The 24152-nt window shown below is 41.6% G+C and overlaps 1 protein-coding gene across 2 annotated transcripts in view; it reads left to right on the top strand.

The window, feature by feature from the left end:
- The window catches only part of PRICKLE2 (prickle planar cell polarity protein 2), a 175935-nt gene extending 157089 nt beyond the window's left edge, over nucleotides 1-18846 (top strand). For both annotated transcript variants that reach the window (XM_023498094.2, XM_023498093.2), the window contains exon 8: nucleotides 12167-18846. In XM_023498094.2, the coding sequence (XP_023353862.1) occupies nucleotides 12167-13041 (875 nt within the window). In that variant the 3' untranslated portion in view covers nucleotides 13042-18846. The remainder of the gene's footprint in view (nucleotides 1-12166) is intronic.
- Nucleotides 18847-24152: the final 5306 nt, after the last annotated feature.

Here is a 24152-nt window from a genome sequence, read left to right as displayed (position 1 = left end):
TAGGTACAATATATATGGTAAAGTAGACCCCAGGGATGGATGAGCAGCCCTTATACTCCACCTGTGGCTCCACGAAGCCATACGTGCACAGCAGCCGCTCCCTGGCAGACAGGCTAAATGAACCAGGCTGAGGGTCACTGACGGGCCTCAAACCCGTGAGTCTGGGATGTTGCCATCCCCAGTACATGAAGGCTTCCCCCACAGAAAGGGCGGAGGAGAACAATGCGGCCCCGTGGCCGTGAGGCAGCCGGAGCAGGTGCTCAGAGAGCTTAGATGAGACCCTGAAGGTGTCACCATCATCTGCCACCCCCGGGCCAGCATCCGTTATCCTGACTTTTGTCCTTGACACTGGGCTCAGGTAGCTCTGGGAAGGAGACTGGGGCGGATGCTCTTGGGCAATTCTGCCTCGCCCGGGGCCAATTCATGCACCAGAGATGTCACTGGTGGTCTTCAAAGTGAAGAATCAACAACAGATGTACAGTGTATGGGAATATCGTAGGTATAAAGTATGGGGCTGTGTGAGTTTGTGTATCGTATATGGTATATCGGTGTATAGGTATAGAGAATTTACATAGGTATAAAGAATATGGATAGAATATATAGGCATAAAGAATATATATATAGTGAATGGTATGTTGGTGTATATCCTTTATAAACACAGGTATAAAGAATTATGTGGATATGTGTGTGTGTTTATATACATACGTACTATACACACACATATATATGTAGGTATATGGTATATTGGTATGTAGGTAGAATATACACGTATAAAGAATGTGTGTGTGTGTGTGTGTGTGTGTGTAGGTACATGGCACATTGGGGAATAGGTACAGAAAATATACAGATGTATAAAGAATATATATATGTAGGTAGGTAGGTTTATGGTATACTGGTATATAAATATATAGAATATATAGGTGAACATATACTGGAATCCAAGTGTGTATGTCCAGTATATGTTCTGTATTTTATATAGGTACCTACATATTACTTATAGATTTGTCTATAGTTTATATTATATAGGTGTACTTCACATATACACATAAATGTATATACACATATAAAATATATTATATGTAGTATTGTATAGGTATATAGGAGTTTCTATTATATAGATGTACTACACACACACACATATATGTATATATATAATTTTTTATGGGTGTATGTCTGTATGTATATAAAAAATGAGCACAAGGTGATTGTGTGAGGGAAGCTGAGGGGATGAGTTAAGATCTCCTGTAGCCCAGTGGTGTCAAACTTAAATAAGAACGGATCCCCGTAGGCCACCCATTAGCTTAGAAAATGATAAGTGAACATCATCGACGTCGAATTCTGTTTTTGAATTTCTTGCATTAGCCATTCCCCGATTGCCCTGGGATCGGGCTGTGGAGCAGGGCCCCTGCCTAGTGGAGGCCGCCTGGAGGTGACCTCTCGGCTGGGGGAGGCGGCCCCGGAGATGAAATTAGAAAGAAAATAGGAAGTCTGAGAGATGCAGATGAAGGATTACATTCAGAGCCGGGGCCAAGGGACGGAGAGGGAAAATGGACAACCACATATGACCGACTATAAAAAAGCCATTTTGGTTGAAATTCCCGTGAATGAAAGGGAGCCTTGTGAGAGGAGGCCAAATGGTGTGTTGATGCTGGCCCACCCTTTGGCCCATCTGGCCCCATCCTTGCCCCTAACTGTGGCTCATTTCTCTAGCCTGCCTCTCAGCACTGGGCACTGCTCCCGTCTCAGTTAGACTCACCTGCCCTGGGGCTCTCCCCACCTTTCCGTGCTCCCCTCCCCTTCCCCTCCGCTCTCTGACAAAGCTCTAACCACCTGAGCCATGCTGATGTGGAAGCTCCAGGCTGAGTCCGGACTAGTCCCCTCAGCCAGCATACTTGTGGACACAAATCAGGGGCCGTAGAGACTTCAAACCAGAGGATACCCTGCTCGGACCCTGCGGCAGATGGCTATGGAGTGATCTGGGGGTCAGGGAGGCCTTCCCGCGTTCCTCCACTGATACTGTCCAAGCCACTGCCTACCCCACCCACTCAGGAGGGCGGCCCTTCCAGGAAAAGAAACCTCAAAAGAGCATTGTGCAAGCAGAGCCTGAACTGCCCAAGAATCAGAGAGTGGTAATGGGGAGGGGGGCAGGGAGTGTCCTGGGGAACACCCACTCACTTACAAGCACCCTCTTCTAGGGGAAGAGTCTGCTTTTCCCCTCAGCCGCTAGTGCCTTCTCTTCCAGGGGAACCTTGAGGAAATCTAGAAAGCTCCTAGTCTCTTGGTGACTGTGTTTGATGGGTAAACAGGGAAGGGATTGCTCTCCAGCATCAGAGGCAGCTTTTTACCTTGGGAAGAAAGTGGCCTGAGGGCAGAAAGCCTGGCTCCCACTTCCAGGTGGGACCTTCGCCAGCTTTGCCACTATAGCTGTCGAAGACCTCACTTTCCTCCATCATCATCATCATCATCAATACTTCCACTTCTGAACTCAAAAAGCTGCCGTGACAAGCGTTTTGTTCATCACAGAGCGCCATCATCCATCATCCTTGGGGATGGTTTGTAATTCAGAACAGACTCCAATGGGGATGGGAACCCAAAGGTTGGAGAGGCTGTTGCAGCTTTCAAATGACAAAGCCAGTGAATGCAAACGATGGCGTGGAACCTGGACGTTCATCCCCAGGATAGAGAGGTCAACAGAACTGGGGATAATTAGCCTGGAGCAGCGGGGGCCGTCCTCAAGTATTTGAAGCTCTGGGATGGGGGACAGGGCTTGTTCAGTCAGGGTTTGGCCTGGGGAGTGGCGGAGAAAAGCTTTAGGAAAAGCTCCCTCACTGTGGGAGCTGTGCCAGGGGCGGGATCTGGGCTGACTCGTGCAGCAAAGGTGCCCCCTTATTGGCGGTCTGCAAGTGACGAGAACCTGTTAGGTGTGTTAGTGTAAATGGGATCCTCACCCTTCTCACCGTCCCCCTGCCGCCATGTTCTTTGCCATCCAGGAATGATGGCCCTGTCGTTGGTCCCGGCACAAGACGCTCCGTCCCCCAATCTGGACATTTTCAGCAGCCGCCTCACGTGCTCCCTCCTTTCCTCCACCTCCTGGCTTTCTTCAGTCAGCAAACATTTAAAGTGCCTACTATGTGCTAAGGCTGGGAACAAACAGAGAAGAGCTGGCCAGTCCAAGCAGAAAGCCCCACATGAAGCCTCCCCATCCGTCCCGGTTTGACTGTAATTGTTTGCGCGTTTTCTCCTCCGTGAGACTGTAAACATTGCACCAGCCTAGACCCCCCTCGCCCGGTGTCCCCAGCACTCACCGCCAGATCTGGCGTGCGGCAGGGGGGACTGACTGACTTTGTGCTCTTCCCTCGTCCTAATGACGAGCAGAACCCGGGACCCAGAGGCTAACAAAGGAGTGTGTCCGCTCTTAGCCCCCATCCTGGTGCTATGCTCCCCGTTATCAGGATGAACATATAGTGTGTTAGTTGGGAGGACTGCCGCCGTCACATGTTCCATCTGACTCTTCCAGGCCACAGGAACATTCCCTGAGTGATCCCATCGTTCCCAAACTGGGCAGGAGCAGTTCCAGAAAAGGGCCCTTCTGGGCCTTAAACTATATTTGGGGGTTGGGGAAACTGCCCTTGTGCACAGTGGCAGAGGCAGCCACAGGCTTGCATGGGCCAGGCCAGAAGAGCTCTGCTCACCCTCCTGGGTTTGGTGCCCGGTCTTCACCCAGGAGAGGTCAGACACAGAGAGACTACGCCAAGTCTGGTCTCTCTGGGGCAACGGGACCAGATGGCAGGTGTGTGGCCGGCTTACGGCTGGCTGCTCTTTGGGCACACGCTTGCCAAGTCAGAGAGGGCAGAGTAAAGAAGGAAGGGGCTCCCCCGGGCCTGAGCTCTCAGCAGCTTGGGGCTTACATGGGCGTCTGGGTACAAATATATATGTGTGTGTGTGTGTGTGTGTACAAATACATATGTGTGTACAAATATATATGTATGTGTGTATATACACGCATGTATGTATATACGCACAAATATATAGGTGTATATACAAGTATATGTATATATACATAAATATGTGCATGTATTTTTGCATATATAGACACACATATATTGTGTATGGGTCTATGTATATGTGTATATGTGCATGTATGTTGTATTGCATTCAAGTACACTGTAGGTATATCTGTGTGTTGTGCATATATATAGACACATGTGTAGTATGTGTGTATTATGTATGCATATGTGTATGTGTGTGCAATTTGTATTGTATGTGTATATATGTGTACATGTGTGTGGGTATGCATGTTGTATTGTGTGTGTGTGAATTTATAGTATGTATATATATTGTGTATGCATGTATAGGTGTGTGTATTGTGTATGTGTATGTTGTGGACATGTACATACATACATATGTGTGAATATTTCCCAATTACATGTAACTTTTTTAACATTCATTTTTTAAAATTTTGAGTTCCAAATGCTCTCCCTCCCCCAGGCAGTTGCTACCTAAGACCTCAACTCTGCTTTCACTTGAGCATCTGATGCCTCAATGGCATATCAGTACTTTGTTCTCCTTGTGTATCGAGCAGATGCAATCAGCTGGCTCTTGGTTATAGTTGATCATTCATTCAGTAAACGCTTATTAAGTACCTAATGTCTGCCTGACCGGCATTGGACTGAGATTCAGGGGGCAGATCTGTCTGCACGCATCCCCAGTGTGTAAGCTGATCTCTGTGTTGAAAAAAGGTTCTCTTCATTTGAAAAGTTTTCCTTAGAAGAGGCTACATAGTGTGATAGAGAGGGAGCTGTCCTTGCAGCCCCATGGACCTGGATTCAAGCTCCGCCTCCAACCTGTATGGTCTGTGTGATGCTCGCCAGATCTCTTAGTACCTTCAGTGCCTTAGGTCGGAGGTATCTGGCTTGTGCCGACAAAACTTCCGGACAAACATAATTTGGAAATGTTTTAACAAAATAAAAATGCAAGGGGCAGCTGGGTGGTGCAATGGGTGGAGCACCAGTCCTGACTTCAGGAGGACCTGAGTTCAAATCTGACCTCAGACACTTAACACTTCCTGGCTGTGTGACCCTGGGCAAGTCACTTAACTCCGATTGTCTCAGCCAAAAAATAAAAATGCAGTGCAATATAATGTTCATTTGTTTTCTAACAAGGATCTGCTTCTATTTGAGTTTGGCAGTCCTGCCTTAGGCTACACTCTACAGCCAAGTTGCTAAAAGGGTGCCATCCTGCAGTGACCAAGGGACTTTGAAATCACGTCCAATATCTGAAGGGATGTCATGTAGAAGTATTTGAGGAACAGGAAGCAATGAGTGGAAGATGAAAAGAGGCAGATTTTAAGCTTAATGGCAGAAAAAGTTTCTTAACAATCAGAGCTGGCCCACAGAGAAAAGGATGGTTTGGGAAGATGTGGTTCCCCCTCCTTCCCTGGAAGTCTTCAAGCAGAGCCTGGGCAGCCATTTGGGGATGGGCTGGAGGAAGCGGCTATGACATTTGCCAGGCTGATTCCTTTTGGGGATGGGCTGGAGGAAGCGGCAGTGACTCTCAGACTCTGTGACTCTCAGACTCTGTGACTCTCAGACTCTGTGACTCTCAGACTCTGTGACTCTCAGTGACTAGCAGGGTTTATGCTCCTTCTCAGGTTTCTGCATCCCACCCACCAATAACCGTCCCAGAAAAGTCACCTTGTACACACATGCAAGCACGGTCTTTGAAATAGCCCAAGTCCTGTTGCTAAGAAACATGCCGTGGTATGTAACCTCTGTCCTTCAGCTTGTTTTCTCTCTCTCCAGCTGTTACCAGTTGGACTGATGTGCCTTCCTAATAGGGTGAGATCAATCGACTCGTTTAGGAAAGGGACCCCGAGACAGACACCTGGCTAAAAACATCTGTACTTTGTAATTAGCTTTTGATCCTCTGGGGCTAGTGCTGGTCAGGTTGCACACAAAGGACATGTCACGTGCTTTTAAGGATTCTCTTCTCTGACTCACCCGATTTGATTTCCTCCCTGCCACATCAAAACAGTTTAATGGAGTAATAAGTAGGATGAGGGTAACAAAAAGTAAAGTGTATTATCAGCATGAATTATAGGAAGATGGCAGGATGGACGATACAAATGCATATTACGTTTTTATAAAGACAGGTTTTGTCCTTCATGAGATTGTAATCTCCTTGAGGATTGGGAAAGTTTTTCCTTTGTATCTCCAGTGCATTCTGAAAAGCATTTTCAGAATGTTTGGCACATAGAAAGTGACTAACAAAATGCTATAAATAAGGACTTCTTTAAAAAACAAAAAGCTTTGTTACAGGGGAGTAAAGAAAGGCTAGGAGTGTTTGTTGTTCAGGAGGGATGGAATTATTGATGATGAGAAACCTAAACTATTCCACTGTTATCTTGCTTCTGTTTTCTCTCCTAAGGACAATGTTTTGGGGAAGTGGAAAAGTTAAAAAAAAAAAATGATTAATAAGGCCTTAATGTTGAAGATAAGTGAGGAGAAAGTAAGAAAGAACCCAGAGACTTTCTAGTTAAGAGCCAGAGCTAACTACGTCCTGGCATACTGAAGAATTAAAAAAAAAATCAGCTAGTTTAATGACCTAACACTGTCAGAGAATAAAAGAGATGCCTCAGAACTCAAGAAGGCAAATGCTCTGGAAGAAGTTGGAGACTTCAAATCAGGGCCAGAGAATTTGATTCAAAAATGCATTATTGCAAGGATGACTTCTGAGCTTTGGTTTAGAAAGGAAAACAGTAATAATCAAAAGCCAATGTGATTTCATCAGGGTAACCAGCTTAAACATATCAGAGGAATTTTGTAGAGATGTAACATTCAACAGAAATTCTAAGTTTTTCGTATGGGAAAAATAGGGCCTATATAAATGGATAGTATCGTCAGATTCAATAAGTCATCATCAATGGGTCAATGTCATCTTGAAAGGAGCCCTGATTATAGCTTTAACCCAATTTATGCCCCAGCCCTTTCATGTTTCATAGTTGGACTGACAATTTGAACAAAGTCAAAGAAGGCATCCATGTTTGTCAAATTTGCAAAGGACAGAAAGCTAAACTGGTTAGCTAATTGATTGAGTGGTAGATGATGCAGTGCCATGAATTAGATATAATTAAGATGAATGTTAACATAGCTAACTGTAAAGCTGTACTCTGGGATTCCAAAAATCAATTTTACAAGTATTAGATGGGGCAGACGTGGTCAGGTAACAATTAACACGAAAAAGAGCTGAGAGTCCCAGGGGACGACAGTCCAACTCAATACGAGTCGGTAGTTTGTTGTGGGAGGGAAAAAGAAGAAAGAAAGAGCAACTAGCTAGATGACATAAAGGGAGACATAATTTCCAAAACAAGGAGATTCTCTTAGTCCTTGTCAGATCACATCTAAAGTCCTGGGTTTGGCTTTGGATGCCGTGTTTTAGGAACAGTGTTGATCTCCAGGAAAGGATCACCTTGATAGGGATAAGTTTTGGAAATAGGCCATCTGAAGACTGACTGAAGGAATGGGGGGTATTTATCCTGGAGAAGAAAAGACCCAACAACAACATCTAATGACTGACACTGTAAAAGAGGTCTTCTTGGGTCAAAAGGGCAAAATTAGAAGTAGTCAATTCAGGTTCCTTGAAGGAACATATTTCCTAAGGACTTTAGTCTAGTATTGTGATTGGATGCCTTGGGATGCTTATAAGTGATATAGTAGATTGGGATCTTACTCTTTTACCATTTGGACCCACTGGTTTCCCTTCCAACTCTGAGATTTGGTGATTCTGTATAAATATGTGGAGAGTCAGGGGGATTAGCCGTGAATATGGACCAAAATCCAAATTTGTACTCATAGTTTATCAAATACAAGCACCACCTATTAGGTGTCAGTGTAGGAAGGAGGGAAAAATTAGAAATGTAAGGGATAAATTGGGCATTGGACTTGTGATTTCTTTAGTATAAGGAGCTTCCAGGTGAGAAAAGTCCTTTCATTTTTGTAGGATAGCTCTCACTTGCAACTTATTGTCTTAGAGATATCGAGGCTTAAGGCATCAAGACATTAATGGATTTGTTCTCTCACAAGCCAATATGTATAAGAAGCAGGATTGCTTGACATTGAGTGCAATGCACTGTCACACCACCTCTAAGAAATGTAATTGCATATAAAATGGCTGCCTCTAAATTAAGATTGCCCTTCCTTTCTCCAGAAATTAAGTGCACCTCATTGTTTTCAGTGAAAATGAGATAGTCAGTTATGTCCAATTTGTTTTCCTCTGTTCTTTTTCCTGATTTTTGTGGACTTGAAAGGGCTTGAAGTCCAGTTTCCAGAGGAGAAATGTTATGTGCAAAGTAGCACCAGTGTCTCTGAAATGCTGTTTCCAAAACCTTTGCCTTGACAAATTTAACCATAGGCTAAAACAAAGGTTTGAAATTCACTTTATTCCTAATAGAGAAGAACCTCCCCATTACATAAAAAATGGATAGTTGAGACAGAGAATGGACATTGCTATTATTGGTGATCACACTAACTTTTGTGGTAAAGATAAACAGGAGGCTTGAATTCTGGGCCTGTTGAATCAGTTTCTTGCACAAGCTCTCCATTACTTGAGAGAAACAAGCAGAGGAGTCCTGTGGACAAGCAATTTTCCATTCTAAGAAAGAATGAAAGAAAAAAGGCCATCAGTTTTACAATTCCTTGTTGTTGTCCAGGTTTTTCTTGCCAAACTCTTGCCAAACAAAAACATTGTTAATTTTTAGCTAGGGAATAGAATCTTCCTTTCAACTCAGGTTTTAGTCTACCTGTTTTTGGAAGAACCAATGCTAATATTCATAGAAGAGAAGTTGACTTTGGTGACATTTTAAAATCCATTTCAGTATTGGGCTGCTTTATCCATGTAAGAAAGTCTTAGCTTAGAAATACATTATGCCACAGATACAGATCAACAAGACTACTGAAGGTTGATCTCTATTCTTGATAGGATCCAAGAATACATTATTTAAAAAACCTCAATTCAAGAGTCTTAAAGAGTTGGTTAGGATGCTAACCATGGTCACATCACTTGCATGATTCAAAGGCAAAGTTTGAACCTACTTCTTTATTCCAAAGACAGCCCTTTTAGCTACTCTCCCATGCTGAATACAGTGGTTCATAATTTACTTGATCCATATCATTTTTAAAATTTTTAGTTATATGGGGTGGCTCTTGCCAAAAGTAGATATAGCAAAAAAAAAAAAAGAGGAAATTCATGGGAAAATATGAGGGAGGACCAAAATTCCAATCTCAACTCTGGATGCTTATTAGCTTTATGACTTTAGGTCAAGTCATTTCACCACCCTGAGCCAGTCTCTTCCTCTGTCAATCGAGAGGATTGGATTAAGTGAATTCCGTGACACCTTCTAGTTCTAGGATTCCAAGAGATCATTAAAAAGTTGTTTGTTTGTTTTTTAAGTCTATAATCCAGAGGGCGGAGCTGCATGGGCCAACCAAAATGCAGTCACGGGTAATTATCTGGTAAATTGGATTAGTAAATATGTTTGATCCCTTGCATCAAGTTTGAGAATAAGAGATATCTGAATAACAACATAAGCTCAGTTTCACTTGGCCTATCACTGCCAATGGAATGGTTCTCAGTGGCTGATGTAGCCCATCATCCTGCCATCTACGAGTCATGCGAGTTGCTAATTTTCAGTATTTTTGTCTCTCTGATTAGTAAGAGGCTCCAACAGTTTTGTGAGGCTGCATATTTGGGGGCTAATTATGAACCCTCATTTTTCTTCAAATTGGAGCATTCCCAGATGGTAGGATCCATAATGAATAGGAAGACATAACAAGATTGACAGGTGTGAGGCAGGTTATTTTTATTTCTTTAAGTTGGGAAACTCAATTTGTTTGAATTTATAATTGGTATAATTTTTCAATATCCAAACTTGCTAGGAATCAAGAAGGTTGCTTTCTTCTCCCAAGTTTTTTGGTTGGAGGAAACTTGGGGATAATACAGATCCTAGCCACAGCTTTAGGTTTTTCTATAAACATAAGCATTCTTGGAGTCTGGGGGGCCAAATTCTCCCCTCAATTTTTCTTGCCCAACTTGGGTACGAATTATGCAAGAGAAGAATCTCAATCTTTCAGGTTGCTCACGAATAGGAATGCCATGAGTTATTCAAACTCACAAACACATCCCCACCTCCTTCCCCTGCTCCCCACATACATTGTGTTTACTGTTGAGAATAATTAATGATAAACTCTGGAGTTTCAGGGAGCAATGCAGGAGATCAGTGCTGCTCTTCCTACAGCCGATTTCCTTTTTTGGGGATGATCAAGATTGCACTAAGGTCTCTCTTGCTATGCACTGGCCAACAGAGAGGGGAGATCATCTCCTACCGACACAGTAGGGACCACTGCCTTTCCTTAGCACCAGACTGACCCCTCTGTTGAAACACAGATCTGCTCCCCTGTTCATGCTTCACTTTGGGGTCGTAGACGGTTAGTCAGGAAGACAGCATGTTTAGGAATTTATGATATTTGGAGGGGTTATTCATGCAGGTCTTAATTCTATTAGAGGGCTCAGGTAAAAAGCCTTCTGAAGAGAAATGAATACCATCTGTATTACTGGGGCCTGCCTGGATCACTTTTCTTGGTAAATGTGATTTGGGAGATTTAAAATTTTTTTTTCTCCTTTAAAAGTTCACCGTCTCCTGCCGCTCATTCATCATCATACATTATAACCTTCTATCGGAGCCTCCACATCGGAGCAGGCTCTGGAAATGATTAGACTGTTGCAAATCAACTTTGGGGATTTGTTTCTTCCAACTTCACCTTCTCTCTGGATGCTTATCTATGATATACAACACCCCACTTGTCATGTATAAAAATCCTAGGATTTTACAGAAGGACTGGGGTGAGTGCAGGGAATGGTGTCATCTGGGTGTTGTGGTTAGCGCAGAATGTGGTTTGGTGCCACGGAAAGAGCGCTGAACTGGGAGTCACAGAATGTCAAATTCAGGCCCGGAAAGGGACCGTGAAGGTCACCAGATTCAGCTGCTCGTTTACAGTTGAAGAAACTGGAATCCAAGCTACTAAATGTCTGAATGAGAGTTTGAACCTAGGTTTTCTACTACCCTTTTTTATGCCGTATCTACTGTTAATTACCAACATGAATTTGATTTGGGGGATTTCATTTCCTTATTTCCTTTTTTTCTTTTTGATCAAATAAGGAGGTTTCCACTAGCTTCCAGCCTTACTCTGGCTGAGATTGCGACTTTGGACAATTTACGTTGCTTGCGCAGCTGGGTGCAAAAATGGGGCTCCATGAGAGGGAGCGGAATGTTGCACTTTATTGGAAAAGGCAGAAACGACTCATCACGCCTTCAAAGGGGCCCTGATGCTGCCTACCTTGTTCTGAATCTTCCCCTTGGTCCCAGACTAACAAATGGCTTTCCCTAGAAAGGGAATAGACAGTTACAAGGACGCCCATCAATTTTCTTCCAGTGGCCAGAGTCCAAGTGGCCACTGCAATGAACGGTGGAGCAGTCCAGCTGGGAGCCGCGGGGAACCCCGGCTCAACGAGGGGGTGGGGTGCCATTAGGATACCTGCCACTTAGTAAAAGAAAGCTTTACAGGAGGAGAAGCTGCCCCTGGGGAGTATGTCCATCCCTTTCAGGACACTAGGGCACCATTTAGCTTGGTCATTTGCTAAATGATTAAATGGTCTGAAAAAATAAATGTGACTTCCTAAAGGGTCTAATCTCCACTTAAGGAGGGCATCATTCCCAGGGGAAGGACCCCTAGGGTGGAGGACCTCTGAGAGATCGGTGAACAACAAATGTAAATTGTACTGAGAGGTGGGGCGGAGTCCTGGAAATCCTGCTCCTCTTGGAGGGAGAGGCACCTGGGTGTGAATCTTACATTTCATATGTACATCTATACATATCACATCAAGTTATTGGATCACTTTTTTCCTCAGTTTCCCCATTTGTAAAATGAGCACACACAATATAGGTAATTCACACTTCACTTCCCCAGGCTTCATTTCTGCAAGTGTAAAGGAGGATGAAGCAGGAGGAGGGCCTCCCAGCACCTGCAGGTTTAGATCTTGGGTCCTTTGAGGATTTCCCCCCCTTGGTCCCATCCCTACCCATTAATTTATATAATCCTCTCTTTTCCCTTAGGCCTCTCGGCGGAAGGCGGCGCGAAGCGACAGGAGCATCTCTCCCGATTTTCCATGCCGGATCTGAGCAAAGACTCGGGGATGAATGTCTCGGAGAAACTGAGCAACATGGGAACCCTGAATTCCTCCATGCAGTTTCGCAGTGCCGAGTCCGTGCGCAGCCTCCTGTCTGCCCAGCAGTACCAGGACATGGAGAGCAACCTCCACCAGCTGTCCACGCCTATCAGATACAGGGACCTGCAGTCCCGGGGAAGGATGCACCAGAGCTTTGACCTCGACGGGGGCATAGCCGGCAGTAAGCTGCCGGGCCAAGATGGGGTCCGGATCCAGCCGATGAGCGAACGTACGCGCCGGCGGGCCAGCCCCCGAGACGATGCCCGCCGCTTTAGGCCCCACCGCTCACGCCGCTCCCGGAGGTCTCGTTCGGACAACGCCCTCCACCTGGCCAGCGAGAGGGAGGCCGTGTGCAGGTTGAAAGAACGGCCCCCCCTGCGAGCCCGGGAGGACTACGACCAGTTCATGCATCAGAGGAGCTACAGGGAGAGCCTGGAGCAGGGATCCCGCCGGGAACTGTACGGCCAGTGCCCGCGGACTGTCTCCGACCTGGCTTTGCAGAACGCCTTTGGGGAGCGCTGGGGACCCTACTTTGCCGAGTACGACTGGTGCTCCACCTGCTCCTCCTCTTCCGAGTCCGACAACGAGGGCTATTTCCTGGGGGAGCCCATCCCCCAACCGGCCCGGCTTCGGTACGTCACCAGCGAAGAGCTGCTGCACAAATACAGCTCCTACGGCGTCCCCAAATCCTCCACGTTGGGGGGCAGAGGACAGTTGCACAGCCGAAAAAGACAAAAGAGCAAAAACTGCATCATATCTTAATGCCCGCCCTGCCTCCTGCAGCAGGCGGGAGCCCAGAATGTAAATCCATCCACTTGCACTGTTTTCCAATTTAAAGCGCTTTTCCCTTGTTTGTCACTCAAGGCCCTGGCGACCCAGATGGAGGCGAGGTTAGGGATCAGCTTCTAGAGATAGTCACGGTTCTTGGCATGGTGAATATATATATATATTTTTTGCACATCTCACTTTGGAAACACTTCGGACTGTCCCTTTGTCTAAGGGGTCGCGTTCCTTTCCCTCCGATCTGTGTTCAGTTACCACAGGTTAGCGAATTATTTACTCCTCGCTTCTCTTACTCTCTCATTTTTCAGGACTTTTTTTTTCCAGTAAGTGATTTGTTGATCAGCCAGTACCCAAGACTAAGTTATTTACATGTCCATTGTAAATGCAATGTAAATGAGAGTTCTGATAAAAAATATTTTTGTATTTTGTAATATCAGAGGAATTTCTATATCGTAGGACTCAGTGGGAAATTGCATGAACAGCCAGCATTGTCAAGTAGAATTCAAAGATGGTTTCAGGCCATCGGTTTTTTCTTTCCCTTTTTAGATTTCTATATAAAATTTGTTATATATCAGTGAGACATTTTTTTCAAAGGAGTATATACATATATATTGTGTGTGTGTATATACGCACATACACAAGACAGTGACTCTGTGGCTGGAAAATAAAAAAAACAACATAGCTACACAAGCATCTGATGCTTCATTCCATCTAAAGGAGTCTACAGGGTTTATTTACTGAAGTCTGCTCACACCCTCAGTAGAAGTTGCTTTCTATCCAGCAATAGTCATTTTTTTGAAAATTGCAATTGTAACTTTCGCCAATTTGAGAAGCTAGCCAGTGTCAGTGAAGTCCAATGAGAAGTGCCATCTCCATTGGGGACATTGAGTTGCTTCATATTGATCTATTCCTTGGGGAATTTTTTTTTTTAAAGTGTCCGTGGTTCCATTGTGTGGTGTCTGCATGGCCCTGTTCTGAGTGTGGTGCTGTTGTTTCCTGGATTATGTTATCTGCTTTTCTTGACCAAGGCAGAGGGAGGACTGCCGTCATCGATAGACAACCCAATAGCCTTAAAACGAGTGAATTAGAATTCTGGGAGCTCGAGTGAAAAGGGAATTCAAACAGGTGGGACAGAGTTTGAGGTGATTTCTTTTTCTCTGGGTTGTTCATCAAAAGGCAAGGTAAATTGTAAACAGGGAGCATGTCAAAGGTAGAAATTTTATGGAAATTAGTGAGAACAGAAGTGGAGGCCAGTGGTTTGCCAACTAACCGAGATCCTGTTGGGAGAACTGCTTCCCTTGTCTCTTTCTGGTTTCAAGGTGGAAATTGAAGGGTACCCTTCAAGAAAAAACGTGTCTAGTGTAGGAAACCTTCAGTGGTCGAGGGATCTGGCTTACCTGAACAAGCCAAGAGAACTGGGGTTAATAATTAATCCCATTGGCTATAAAAGGAGAAACCATAGAGAAGGAAGATTTCCAACTGGAAGGTTGGGGTCATAAGGCAAGGACTGCACATTTATTTAAAGAGGTCATTTGGGCTTGTGTTGTCTACCTTAATGCTAATTTTCCTACTTTGATTCTATTTAAAAATACAACACAGAGAAGCACCTACGTTGCTTCTACTCCTTTCTCATCCTTCATTGATTATGGCAGTTAAGATAATCCAACAGAGAATTGACATTTAGTGAGACCTACATTTAAGTGTGTTACACTTCGTATCTCATTGGTAACTGGCCTTGGTGGGGAGCACGTGATGATTTTCCAGTATAGTACATGCCTTTTCTTAGTATTTTTCTTTTTATTAAGAGGAAGTGATCAGCAGATTTTCAGATCCCATCCTAAATGGGTCTGGGGGAAGGAAGGCTTTAAAGGAAATATATATATATATATATGGCACTCAATGCAGGATATATGAAAATAATTTGCTTTTCAGGTATAAATAGAACATTTGTCATTGTCACTGATTTAAAAAAAAAAAAAAGCAATGCAGATGTTGGTCGTGGCAGTTTCCCGCATGCTATGTTTCATATCTAAGCGCTTTGTTAATTATCTGAGCCTCTGGAGAATTGTGTTATGTTTGTATAATAAGTTTGTAAACTGCTTGGCAAACTGATTAAGAAATAATCTGCAACCCCAGTTTATTAAGGGGCAGGTTTCTGGTAGAAAGACATGACGTATTTGGAGTTTTGATTTCATTGATGGGAACAAAAAGGAAATTTGAAAAGGGGAGAATTTGAATGATTGTAGAGCAGCTGAGAAGTCGTCTCCTATTTCCCCCAACAAAAGAAACTCTCTCGGTAACATTGCTCCCCAACACCCCTTCAAAGTATTCGTATACTTCCCTTGCCAAAAAAAGGTTCTGATCATTTCATGTCCACCGAAGAAGAAAAGAGACCTAGAAATTAACATCTATTAATTACTCCTAAGGGACAAGGCAAAAGAAGCAAGATGTCATCTTCATAGTCCCTTTGTTGTTCCACATCCACCTTGGTTCAATTATTTTAACTAATAGAAGTTCAGCTGACTTGGTTTTTAGTCTGTGACCGTGAACAACACTCAGCAATCGCAGACCACTTCCCCCAAGATGCCATTTATAACAAGAGGAGCGGAGTAACTAAGGGGAAAGTAGGAAAGAACTCATGACCATTATTTCACTGTTACTGGAAAAACAAATCAAACAAATGTCCTATGAAAAGCCAGGGAATCCCCAGTAGATCAGCATCCTATATGAAGCCAGCCCACTAACAAGTAAGTATTTAGCTCTCATGATTTCTAATTTCTCTTCTCTCGTTAAGTAGAGGAATGGTTTGGGACATTGGTTAATGGACTGTTTTAAAGATTTGTAATTCCCACGATGTGGGCAGTCCCTTACCTCTCTAACTTAGGAGACGGTCTCTGAGAGAAAGCAGAAAGACAGATTTTCTCTCTTCTTTGAGAGACAATCATCATCCTTGAGATAATCTGTGAAGAGCCCCTCCCCATTGAGCTTGCCAGTTCCTCAGACAGCAGATCCGGGCCATCTCTGTTTACATAGCTATGACTTTTCCAGCTTGGTAAGACCTTTTGGAACATGCATTTCACCTGCATATCCTTTAAGAAGCAAGAGTCACTGCCATGATTTGGGTGAGAGGCTGAGGTAGCGCTTCTGTGGCAGTCACAATCATCTCTTGATATTGGTTGAAGGAATCTTGGATTTGAGCCCTCTCCCTAGATTTCTCATAGACAGACTTTTTTTTTATGTTCAAAAGAGTGTTTAGCTATGGCTGAATAAGTGGCTGGCTGTATCACAGGAGGGGGCACACTTTTAACTCAAGATCAAAGACTTTTCCATCTTGAGACATTGGCCCTGGTTTCTTCTCCCCCTTTACATCCTAGTTTGTTTCTTTCATTCTTGGTACTTATCTCTTCTGTCTTACGCCTACTTTTGATTTGAAATATAGTTCACATTGTTTTACAGATGAATTCAATAAAAAAGGAATCGACCCTATCCCAGAACCTCTCAATTTAAGCATGAGATTCTCAGAGCAATTGTCTGCATAGATAAAGCTGGAACTGAGAATCTCGTGTTTGAAGAGCCAGAGAATTTGCCCAATTTGATGAAGATTTTCAGTCAATATACTTGAAATAACCAATCAACCTCCTAAGTTAAGGTGAGAGAATAAAACTTATAGATGCACTCAAACTGCTGAAGAGATGGGGGTAAGAGATATTTCAAACATCTTAACTGTCTTATCATTCGAGACAGATTATCTTTCTCATCATTTCCTGAAAGAATTAGGGGTCATTTATTCACACCCTCTTTTTTTACATTCACAGAATCATAGAATTTTAGAGTTGGAAGGACTTTAATGATCCTCTTAATCTAAACTGCCCCCCCCAAAAAAAGAATCCCCTCTGAAAGACCCAAGAAGAAATTTTACATCTTTTGCCAGAAGACTTTTAAAAGGAAAAATTCATAGCTTTTTGAGGTGGCTTAAATGGTAGGAAATCGTTCCTGACCTCAAAACTGAATTTGTCACTTTTCAACTCCTACCCATTATTTTTGTTCTTTCCTTGGGGGGTGACGGGGTGGGGGGAGGAAGGGCAAACCCATTACTCTGAGTCTTCCTGTCTGTAAATAATCACTTCAGGAATGGCCACTGAGATGTGAAAATGTGAGGAAAGGGAGATATCAGAACTGTAATTCCTGGTTCCCAGCCTATCAGTGGGCAGGGGAAAGTGTCACCTATTCTCATTTACTTATCTCCATTTTCTCATACCTTCTATCTTTATCTACTTAGTCCCACCAATCAGTCAAATGCATCCTTCATCTTACCAGTCTTGGATCCAGAAGCAATTTTCTCTCTTGTTTCTATGTCCCTGCAATAGAATAAGATGTGGTGATAAAAAAAAAAATTCCCACAATCTTCCCATTCTCTAGCCCAAGCTTTGTGCTCTGGGGACGCCAGTGGCCGTGGCTGAGTTGATCATATTAAGTGCCCTTATCTCATGAGCTGAAAGTCAATACCAAAGCTACACAGCTAGGAATCAGCGGTGAGGGCATTTTCAAGCTCAGCAAGCCCACAGATTCTAGGGGAACATGGCTTTCTAGACCTCATGATAGAAACGCTTTGGACACTCTCTTCTTATGTTTATTGTCAACTTGTATACAACAACCTTCGCTTGCCTTTTCTTTCATTTTTATGATGATGCATTAGGACTCTCGTAATTCCTTCCTCAAGTAAGGAAATAAGATGAGAAATAAACAGCATGGGAACAATTTGCTCTTTGTGTTTTCCCCTCATCCAGGAATTGAAAAGAATGCTCTCAGTCCCAGAGAAGTCTGAGTTTCCCAAAGCAAAGTAGAGAATTGAGATGCTTGTTTGCTTGGATAATTTGGGTCCCCAAAGTGACTGCTGTACCTTTCCTGTAGCCAAATGAGGATGACATTTTAATTTAGGGGAATCCTTGCCCACATGCAAAAAGTATTGGAAGTCAGTTTCAAAAGGCATCTTCCTGGGCTGCTTGGGTTATAAGACTCGGCTAGGAAAGGAAAGGAAACTTTCCAACTCAGGTTGGGAACCACAAGTGGTCAGCTATTTTTAATGAGCAGTAGGGACTATGGTTAGTCAGCATGATTAGTTTAAAGAAGTTATCCAAGTTGGGGGAATTGGATTTCTTTTCCATTTCCTAATAAAATTCAGATTAGTAACCCTGATCAACATGAAAATTCCATAAAACGTGACATTGTTAGGAGGTATAATGTTTAATAAACATATTTCCTGCCGACCAAACTAGATTTCACAGAATGGGGATGGGAGTGGGAGGGGAAATGTTTGTAGTGTTAGGAAAATATTTCTGTGATTTAGCGGCCAAACGTATAGGATAGAAAGGTGTTTTGTTACCCAGGGTGGGGGATGCAGAAAGTTGATTGGTTGGTTAGGGCAAAAAAAAAAAAAAAAAATTTATACGGTCACTGGATATGGAATCAGGGGACTGGGTACAAATCCTCACTTCATTGCTTACTACTTTATGTGACTTTGGGCAAATCACTTTGTTGGCCTTCAGTGTTCTCATCTGTAAAATGATGGGAATAAGTTAAATGACCTCTGAGGCTCCTTACAGCTCACTGTCTGTGATCCCAAGTGCAAACACTGGCCGTGTGGGCCACCGATGAGTCTCTTATCTGGAAAATGATCTAGAACATGGCGAACATTCAGCAAGGTTGGCTTCCTCAGAAAAACTGACCCATTCTCAACAAAGACCTTTTCCTCCTCCACATGTGGTTTGTCCCGTGGCCACCAGGCTTTTTTACGATAGTCAGTGGGACCCTAGCCACAAGTGCCCCCAGCTCAGTTGTATTTCAAGGAATATAAAGTCTCCATCTTCTTTAACCAATTATGACTTTGGCCTCTTTCCCATCCTAAACACACACACATTCCTTCATGTTAAGGGATTGTTTTTCCTCTCTCCTACTTTGATTTCAAGGGCACAAACAAAACCTCAAAGAGACCAAGTAGGTGAAGTGGGCCTGAGTCTGTGCTATTGAGTCAAAGATTGCCAAGCTCTTTGTTAAAGAATGTGCATTGGGCCTTTGGTGTGGGCTGTCTGCCAGAGACCGTTTGAACATTTTGCTTGAGATCTGTGCCCTGTAAAATGGATATAACGTTTTACCAATGTCTGTAATACATTTGTAAACTTCCAATAAAATTTGAATCAAACAAACAAGGCCATTTTCTCCTATGTACCGCTGGTTTTCTAGATTACTGCTATAGAGTTTGCCTGGGAGCATTATGATCAAGAAGAGGAGGGCTCATGTCAGTGGGCGAGACTTATTCTGTAGGTTGAGGAACGAATCGCGGGTTTCCTGAGTGCCTTCTGTGTGCCAGGTACTGAGCTAGTCTTTGGGGACACGAGTGAAAGAAATCAAACCAGCCCCACTGACAGGGAGCTTACATTCTAATGAGAGAGCACGAGTACATCTAAGGTATGGCATAACTATAAAGTTAATAAATAACAGATTTATTATTAGTTAAATACAAAATAGGGAAAGAGAAAAGACCTTGGCAGTTGAGTAAGGAAAGCCTTCATGAAGATGGTGCCTGAACAGAATCTTAAAAGAAGGGAAGGACTCTATGAGATGGAGGTAAGATGGGAGGGCATTCCATATGGGAGAAGATGCCATAAGTGAGAAACAGAAGCCAGTTTTACTGAATTTCATAGCCTCAAGGGAAGAGTAATGTACCACGAGGCATGAAAAATGGGTTGAGACCAGGTTATATAGAACTTTAAAAACTAAATAGAGGCATTTATGTTTTATTTTAATGGTAATAGGAAGGCACTGGGGTTGGTTGAGTTGAGAAATCATATGGTCAAAGTTGTACTTAAGGAAAAACTACTTTGACCAATTAAAGATATTTCTTCCTTGATGTTTCTTTTGGGGTGATTCTAGAAGCTCAATCATGTTCAGGCCATACAAGTTTTCATTTTCAGTTATCTTTTCAATGGGCCAGTGCTATAAATTATCCCAAGAAGCAGATAATTTTAAAATTAATTATATTCATTTTTGAGATTCAATCTCTGTGTATGAATATGTTTTAAAGTAAGGAGATGGGAACTCCATTTATTGTTTATTTCACATAGGAAACGGGATGGGATTAAGATTTTATTGTAGTGCATGGGATTAAGATTACAGTTAGCTCCATAGTACATGGAGGTTACTTATTATTTATGCATTTTAACTGAACATTGAAAAACAGTGATTAAAAAAAATTATTTGGCTAGTTGCTGCTTTTGATCTCATTCTCACCAAGAAGATGTGTTCAATTATTACTTCAATACAATTCAATTAATTCAATATATATGAATACATGCTGATGTATTCTTTAAGTGATGATCAATTTATCTGGTTTTTACCATATGATATATGTAAAGTGCAGTCTGTATAAGCTGTGCCCCAGCAAGTTAGCAGCAGGCCTTGGAGACAACAGGGTTGTGGAGTTCAAGGCTCACGGACTGTAAATGGACTGGAATTGGTAAGAAGGAGATTACAAGAGACCCTTTGCTGGCACTGGGAGCAGAACTCTCATATGGAGTCCCATATTGTATTGCCCATATAGGGTTCCAGATCAGAGTCCCAGGGCAAGGAGGAGATTTAGAGAAGGGAGGACCTTAATCATAGTTCTAAGGTGAATAACAGGTTTGTGGTCACTCACAGGGCAGAACCCAGGCCAGGAGAGCAGTGACCATACCTCTTATTAGATCATACTACTTTGGAAGAACTGAAAACTTGCACGTCCTCTCCCAGAACTTGTTCTGGAAATAGCAACATGAAAATTCTGGAGCTTAGAACAGTGCTTCCCTCCACCCCCTTCCGCACCAGGAGCAGAGCCTGACTAACATAATGTTAAAAGTCAAGAAATAGGCTGGTAGAGATGAACAAAATTTTTTTAAAAGAACCTGACCATAATTAGTTACTGTGGTGACAGAGAAGATCAAAACACAAATTCAGAAGAAGACAATGAAATCAAAGCAGTTCTATTCAAAGCCTCAGAGAAAAATGTAAATTAGTCTCAGATCTTGGAGGAACTTTTAATTTTAAAAATCAAGAGGTAGAGAAAAATTGGAAAAGAAATGAAAGGGCTGCAAGAAAATCATGGTGGGGGGAGTCGACATTTTGGTAAAGAAGGGACAAAAAAATACTGAAGAAAATATCTTTAAAAAAGAGAATAGGCCAGATGTTAATAGAGGCACAAAATCTCACTGAAAAGAACTCCTTATAAAGTAGAATTGGCCAAATAAAAAAAAAAGGGGGTACTTTTAAAACCTCAGTGGAGAAAGTAATTTCATAAAAATTAGAATTGGGCAAGTAGAAACTAATGACTCCAAGAGACATCAAGAAACAAAACAAAATCAAAATAGAAGAAATGCAAACTATCTCATTGAAGGAACAACTTATCAGAAAAATAAACTGATAAATAATTTAAGAATTGTTGGGCTATCTGAATGACATGACTAAAAATACGACCCTAAACATCATATTTCAAGAAATTATAAAGGAAAACTGTCCTGATGTTGTAGAACCAGAAGATAATATAGAAATTGAAAGAATCCACCAGTCTATCACCTCCTGAAAGAGATCACAAAATAAAGTTCCCAGGAATATTGTAGGAAAATTCCAGACCTCCAGATCATGGAGAAAATATTACAAGCAGCCAGAAAAAAACAATAAGTATATGTAGCCACAATCAAGTAACACAAAATTTAGCAGCTTCTACATTAAAGGATCAGGGGGCTTGGAATATGATATTCCAGAGGGCAAAGGATGTAGGATTATAACTAAGAATCACCTACCAATAAAACCATATAATCCTTCAGGGAGAAAAATGGACCTTTAATTGGGAATTTTAAGCATTCTTCATGAGAAAAACCACGGTTGAATAGAAAATTATACTTTCAAATACAAAACTCGAGAAACATAAAAAAGTAAACAAGAAAGAGAAATCACAAGGGATTCAATAAGATTAGACTCTTTACATGGAAAGATGATACTTGTAATACCTAAGAATTATCATTATTGGAGCAGTTAGAAATAGTGTAAATAGAGAACATGGGTGTGAATTGACTATAATGGGATGTTATCCAAAAAATAAAATTTAGGGGTGACGAAAGGCAGAGGTAAATCTCACATTTAAAAAAAAAAATCATGAGAGAGCTTTTAGAGTGGAGGGGGAAACAGAGGAGGGGGGAGCAATGCCTGAACTTTACTCTTATTGGCATTGGCTCAAAGAGGGAATAATATACACACTCAGTTGCATTAGAAATCTTTTACTCTGCAGAGAAGTAGGAAGGGAGGGAAATAAGAAAAGAGGAAGAAGGAGGGCAGATTGGGAGAGGCAATGGTCAGAAGCAAAACATTTTTGAGGAGGGACTGGGTAAAAGAAGAGAGAGAAAAGGAGAACACAATGGATGGAAATAGTATTAGTCATGACTGTGAATGTGAATGAGATAAACTCCTCTGTAAAGTGGAAGTAGATAGCAAAGTAGATTAAAAACAACAATCATATAATAAACTGTTTACAATAAACACACCTGAAGCAGAGAGACACACAGAGTAAAGGCAAGAGGCTGGAGCAGAATCTATAATACTTCTGCTGAAGTAAAAAATAGCAAGAGTAGCAGTTATTAACTCAGACAAAGCAAAATCAGAAATACATCTAATTAAATAAGATAAGGAATGTAACTTAACCCCAATTGCCTCAGGAAAAAAAAGAAAATGGATCCATGTGTATAAAAATATTTGCAGCAGCTCTTTTTGTGATGGCAAGAAGTTGGACAATGAATGGATGCCCATCAAGTGGAGCAATGACTAAATAAGTTATGGTATATGAATGAAATGGAATACTATTGCTCAATAAGAAATGATGAACAGACTGATTTCAGAAAAGCTTGGAAAGACTTTCGTGAACTGATTCTAAGAAAAGTAAGTAGAACCAGGAAAACATTGTGTACAATAACAGAAAGATCATGTGATGATCCAAGACAATTCCAATAGACTTTGGATGGAAAATGCCATTCACATTCAGACAAAGAACTATGGAGATTGAATGTGGATCAAAGCATACTATTTTCACATTTATTTATTTTTTAACCGAAAACTAAATAATTGAATCCTAAAGAATGGTTGGATCAAAGATCATAGAAACAATAATTTCATTAAGTATTTCATTCAGATGAGGCAACACACCAAAATTTGTAGGATGCAGTCAAAGCATAGGGGAAATTTATATTTACAACTGTTTACATCAGTAAAATAGAAAAAGAGCAGATGAATGAATTGAGCATGCAATTATAAAAAATTTTAAAAAGAACAAATTAAAAATTCCTAATTAAATATCAAACTGTAAATCCCAAAAAATCAGAGGAGAAATTAATAAACTTAATTTTCCAAAGTAAGAAAACTATTGAACTAATAAATAAAACTAGAAGCTGGCTGTATGGGGAAAAAAAACAATAAAAGAGACAAACCATTAATTAATTTGATTTTTTTAAAAAAAGAAAGAGAAAAGCAAATTGCCAATATCAGAAATAAAAAGGTTGAATTCTCCACTAATGAAGATGAAGTTAAAGCAATTATTAGGACATATTTGTCAAATTATCTGACAATAAATCTAACAACTTAAGTGAAATGGATAAACATTTACAAAAACATAAATTGCCCAGATCATCAGAAGAAACAGAATATTTCAAAAACCGTGTCATAGAAAAAGAAATTGAACAAGACATCAATGATCTCCCAAACAAAAAATCCTCAGGGCAAGATAAATTCAGAAGTGAATTCTACCAAATATCTAAAGAATAAATCATTCTAATACCATATAAACTATTGGAAAAAATAAGCACAGGAGTCCTACTAAATATCTTTTATGACATAAATATGCTGCAACTTAAACCAGAAACAAACAAAAAAAAAAATAAAGAAAAAAACTATAGACCAATTTTCCTAATGAACATTGATGCAAAAAAATTTAAGTAAAGTACAAGTAAGGAGATTGCAGCAATATATCACAAAGATCATACACTGTGACCAGATGGAATTTATACAGGAATGCA

The sequence above is a fragment of the Sarcophilus harrisii genome, chromosome 1 (genome assembly GCF_902635505.1).
Source record: "Sarcophilus harrisii chromosome 1, mSarHar1.11, whole genome shotgun sequence".
Taxonomy (NCBI): Eukaryota; Metazoa; Chordata; class Mammalia; order Dasyuromorphia; family Dasyuridae; genus Sarcophilus; species Sarcophilus harrisii.
The sequence above is the reverse complement of the archived record's forward strand: the minus strand, read 5'-3'. Positions and strand labels throughout refer to the sequence as shown.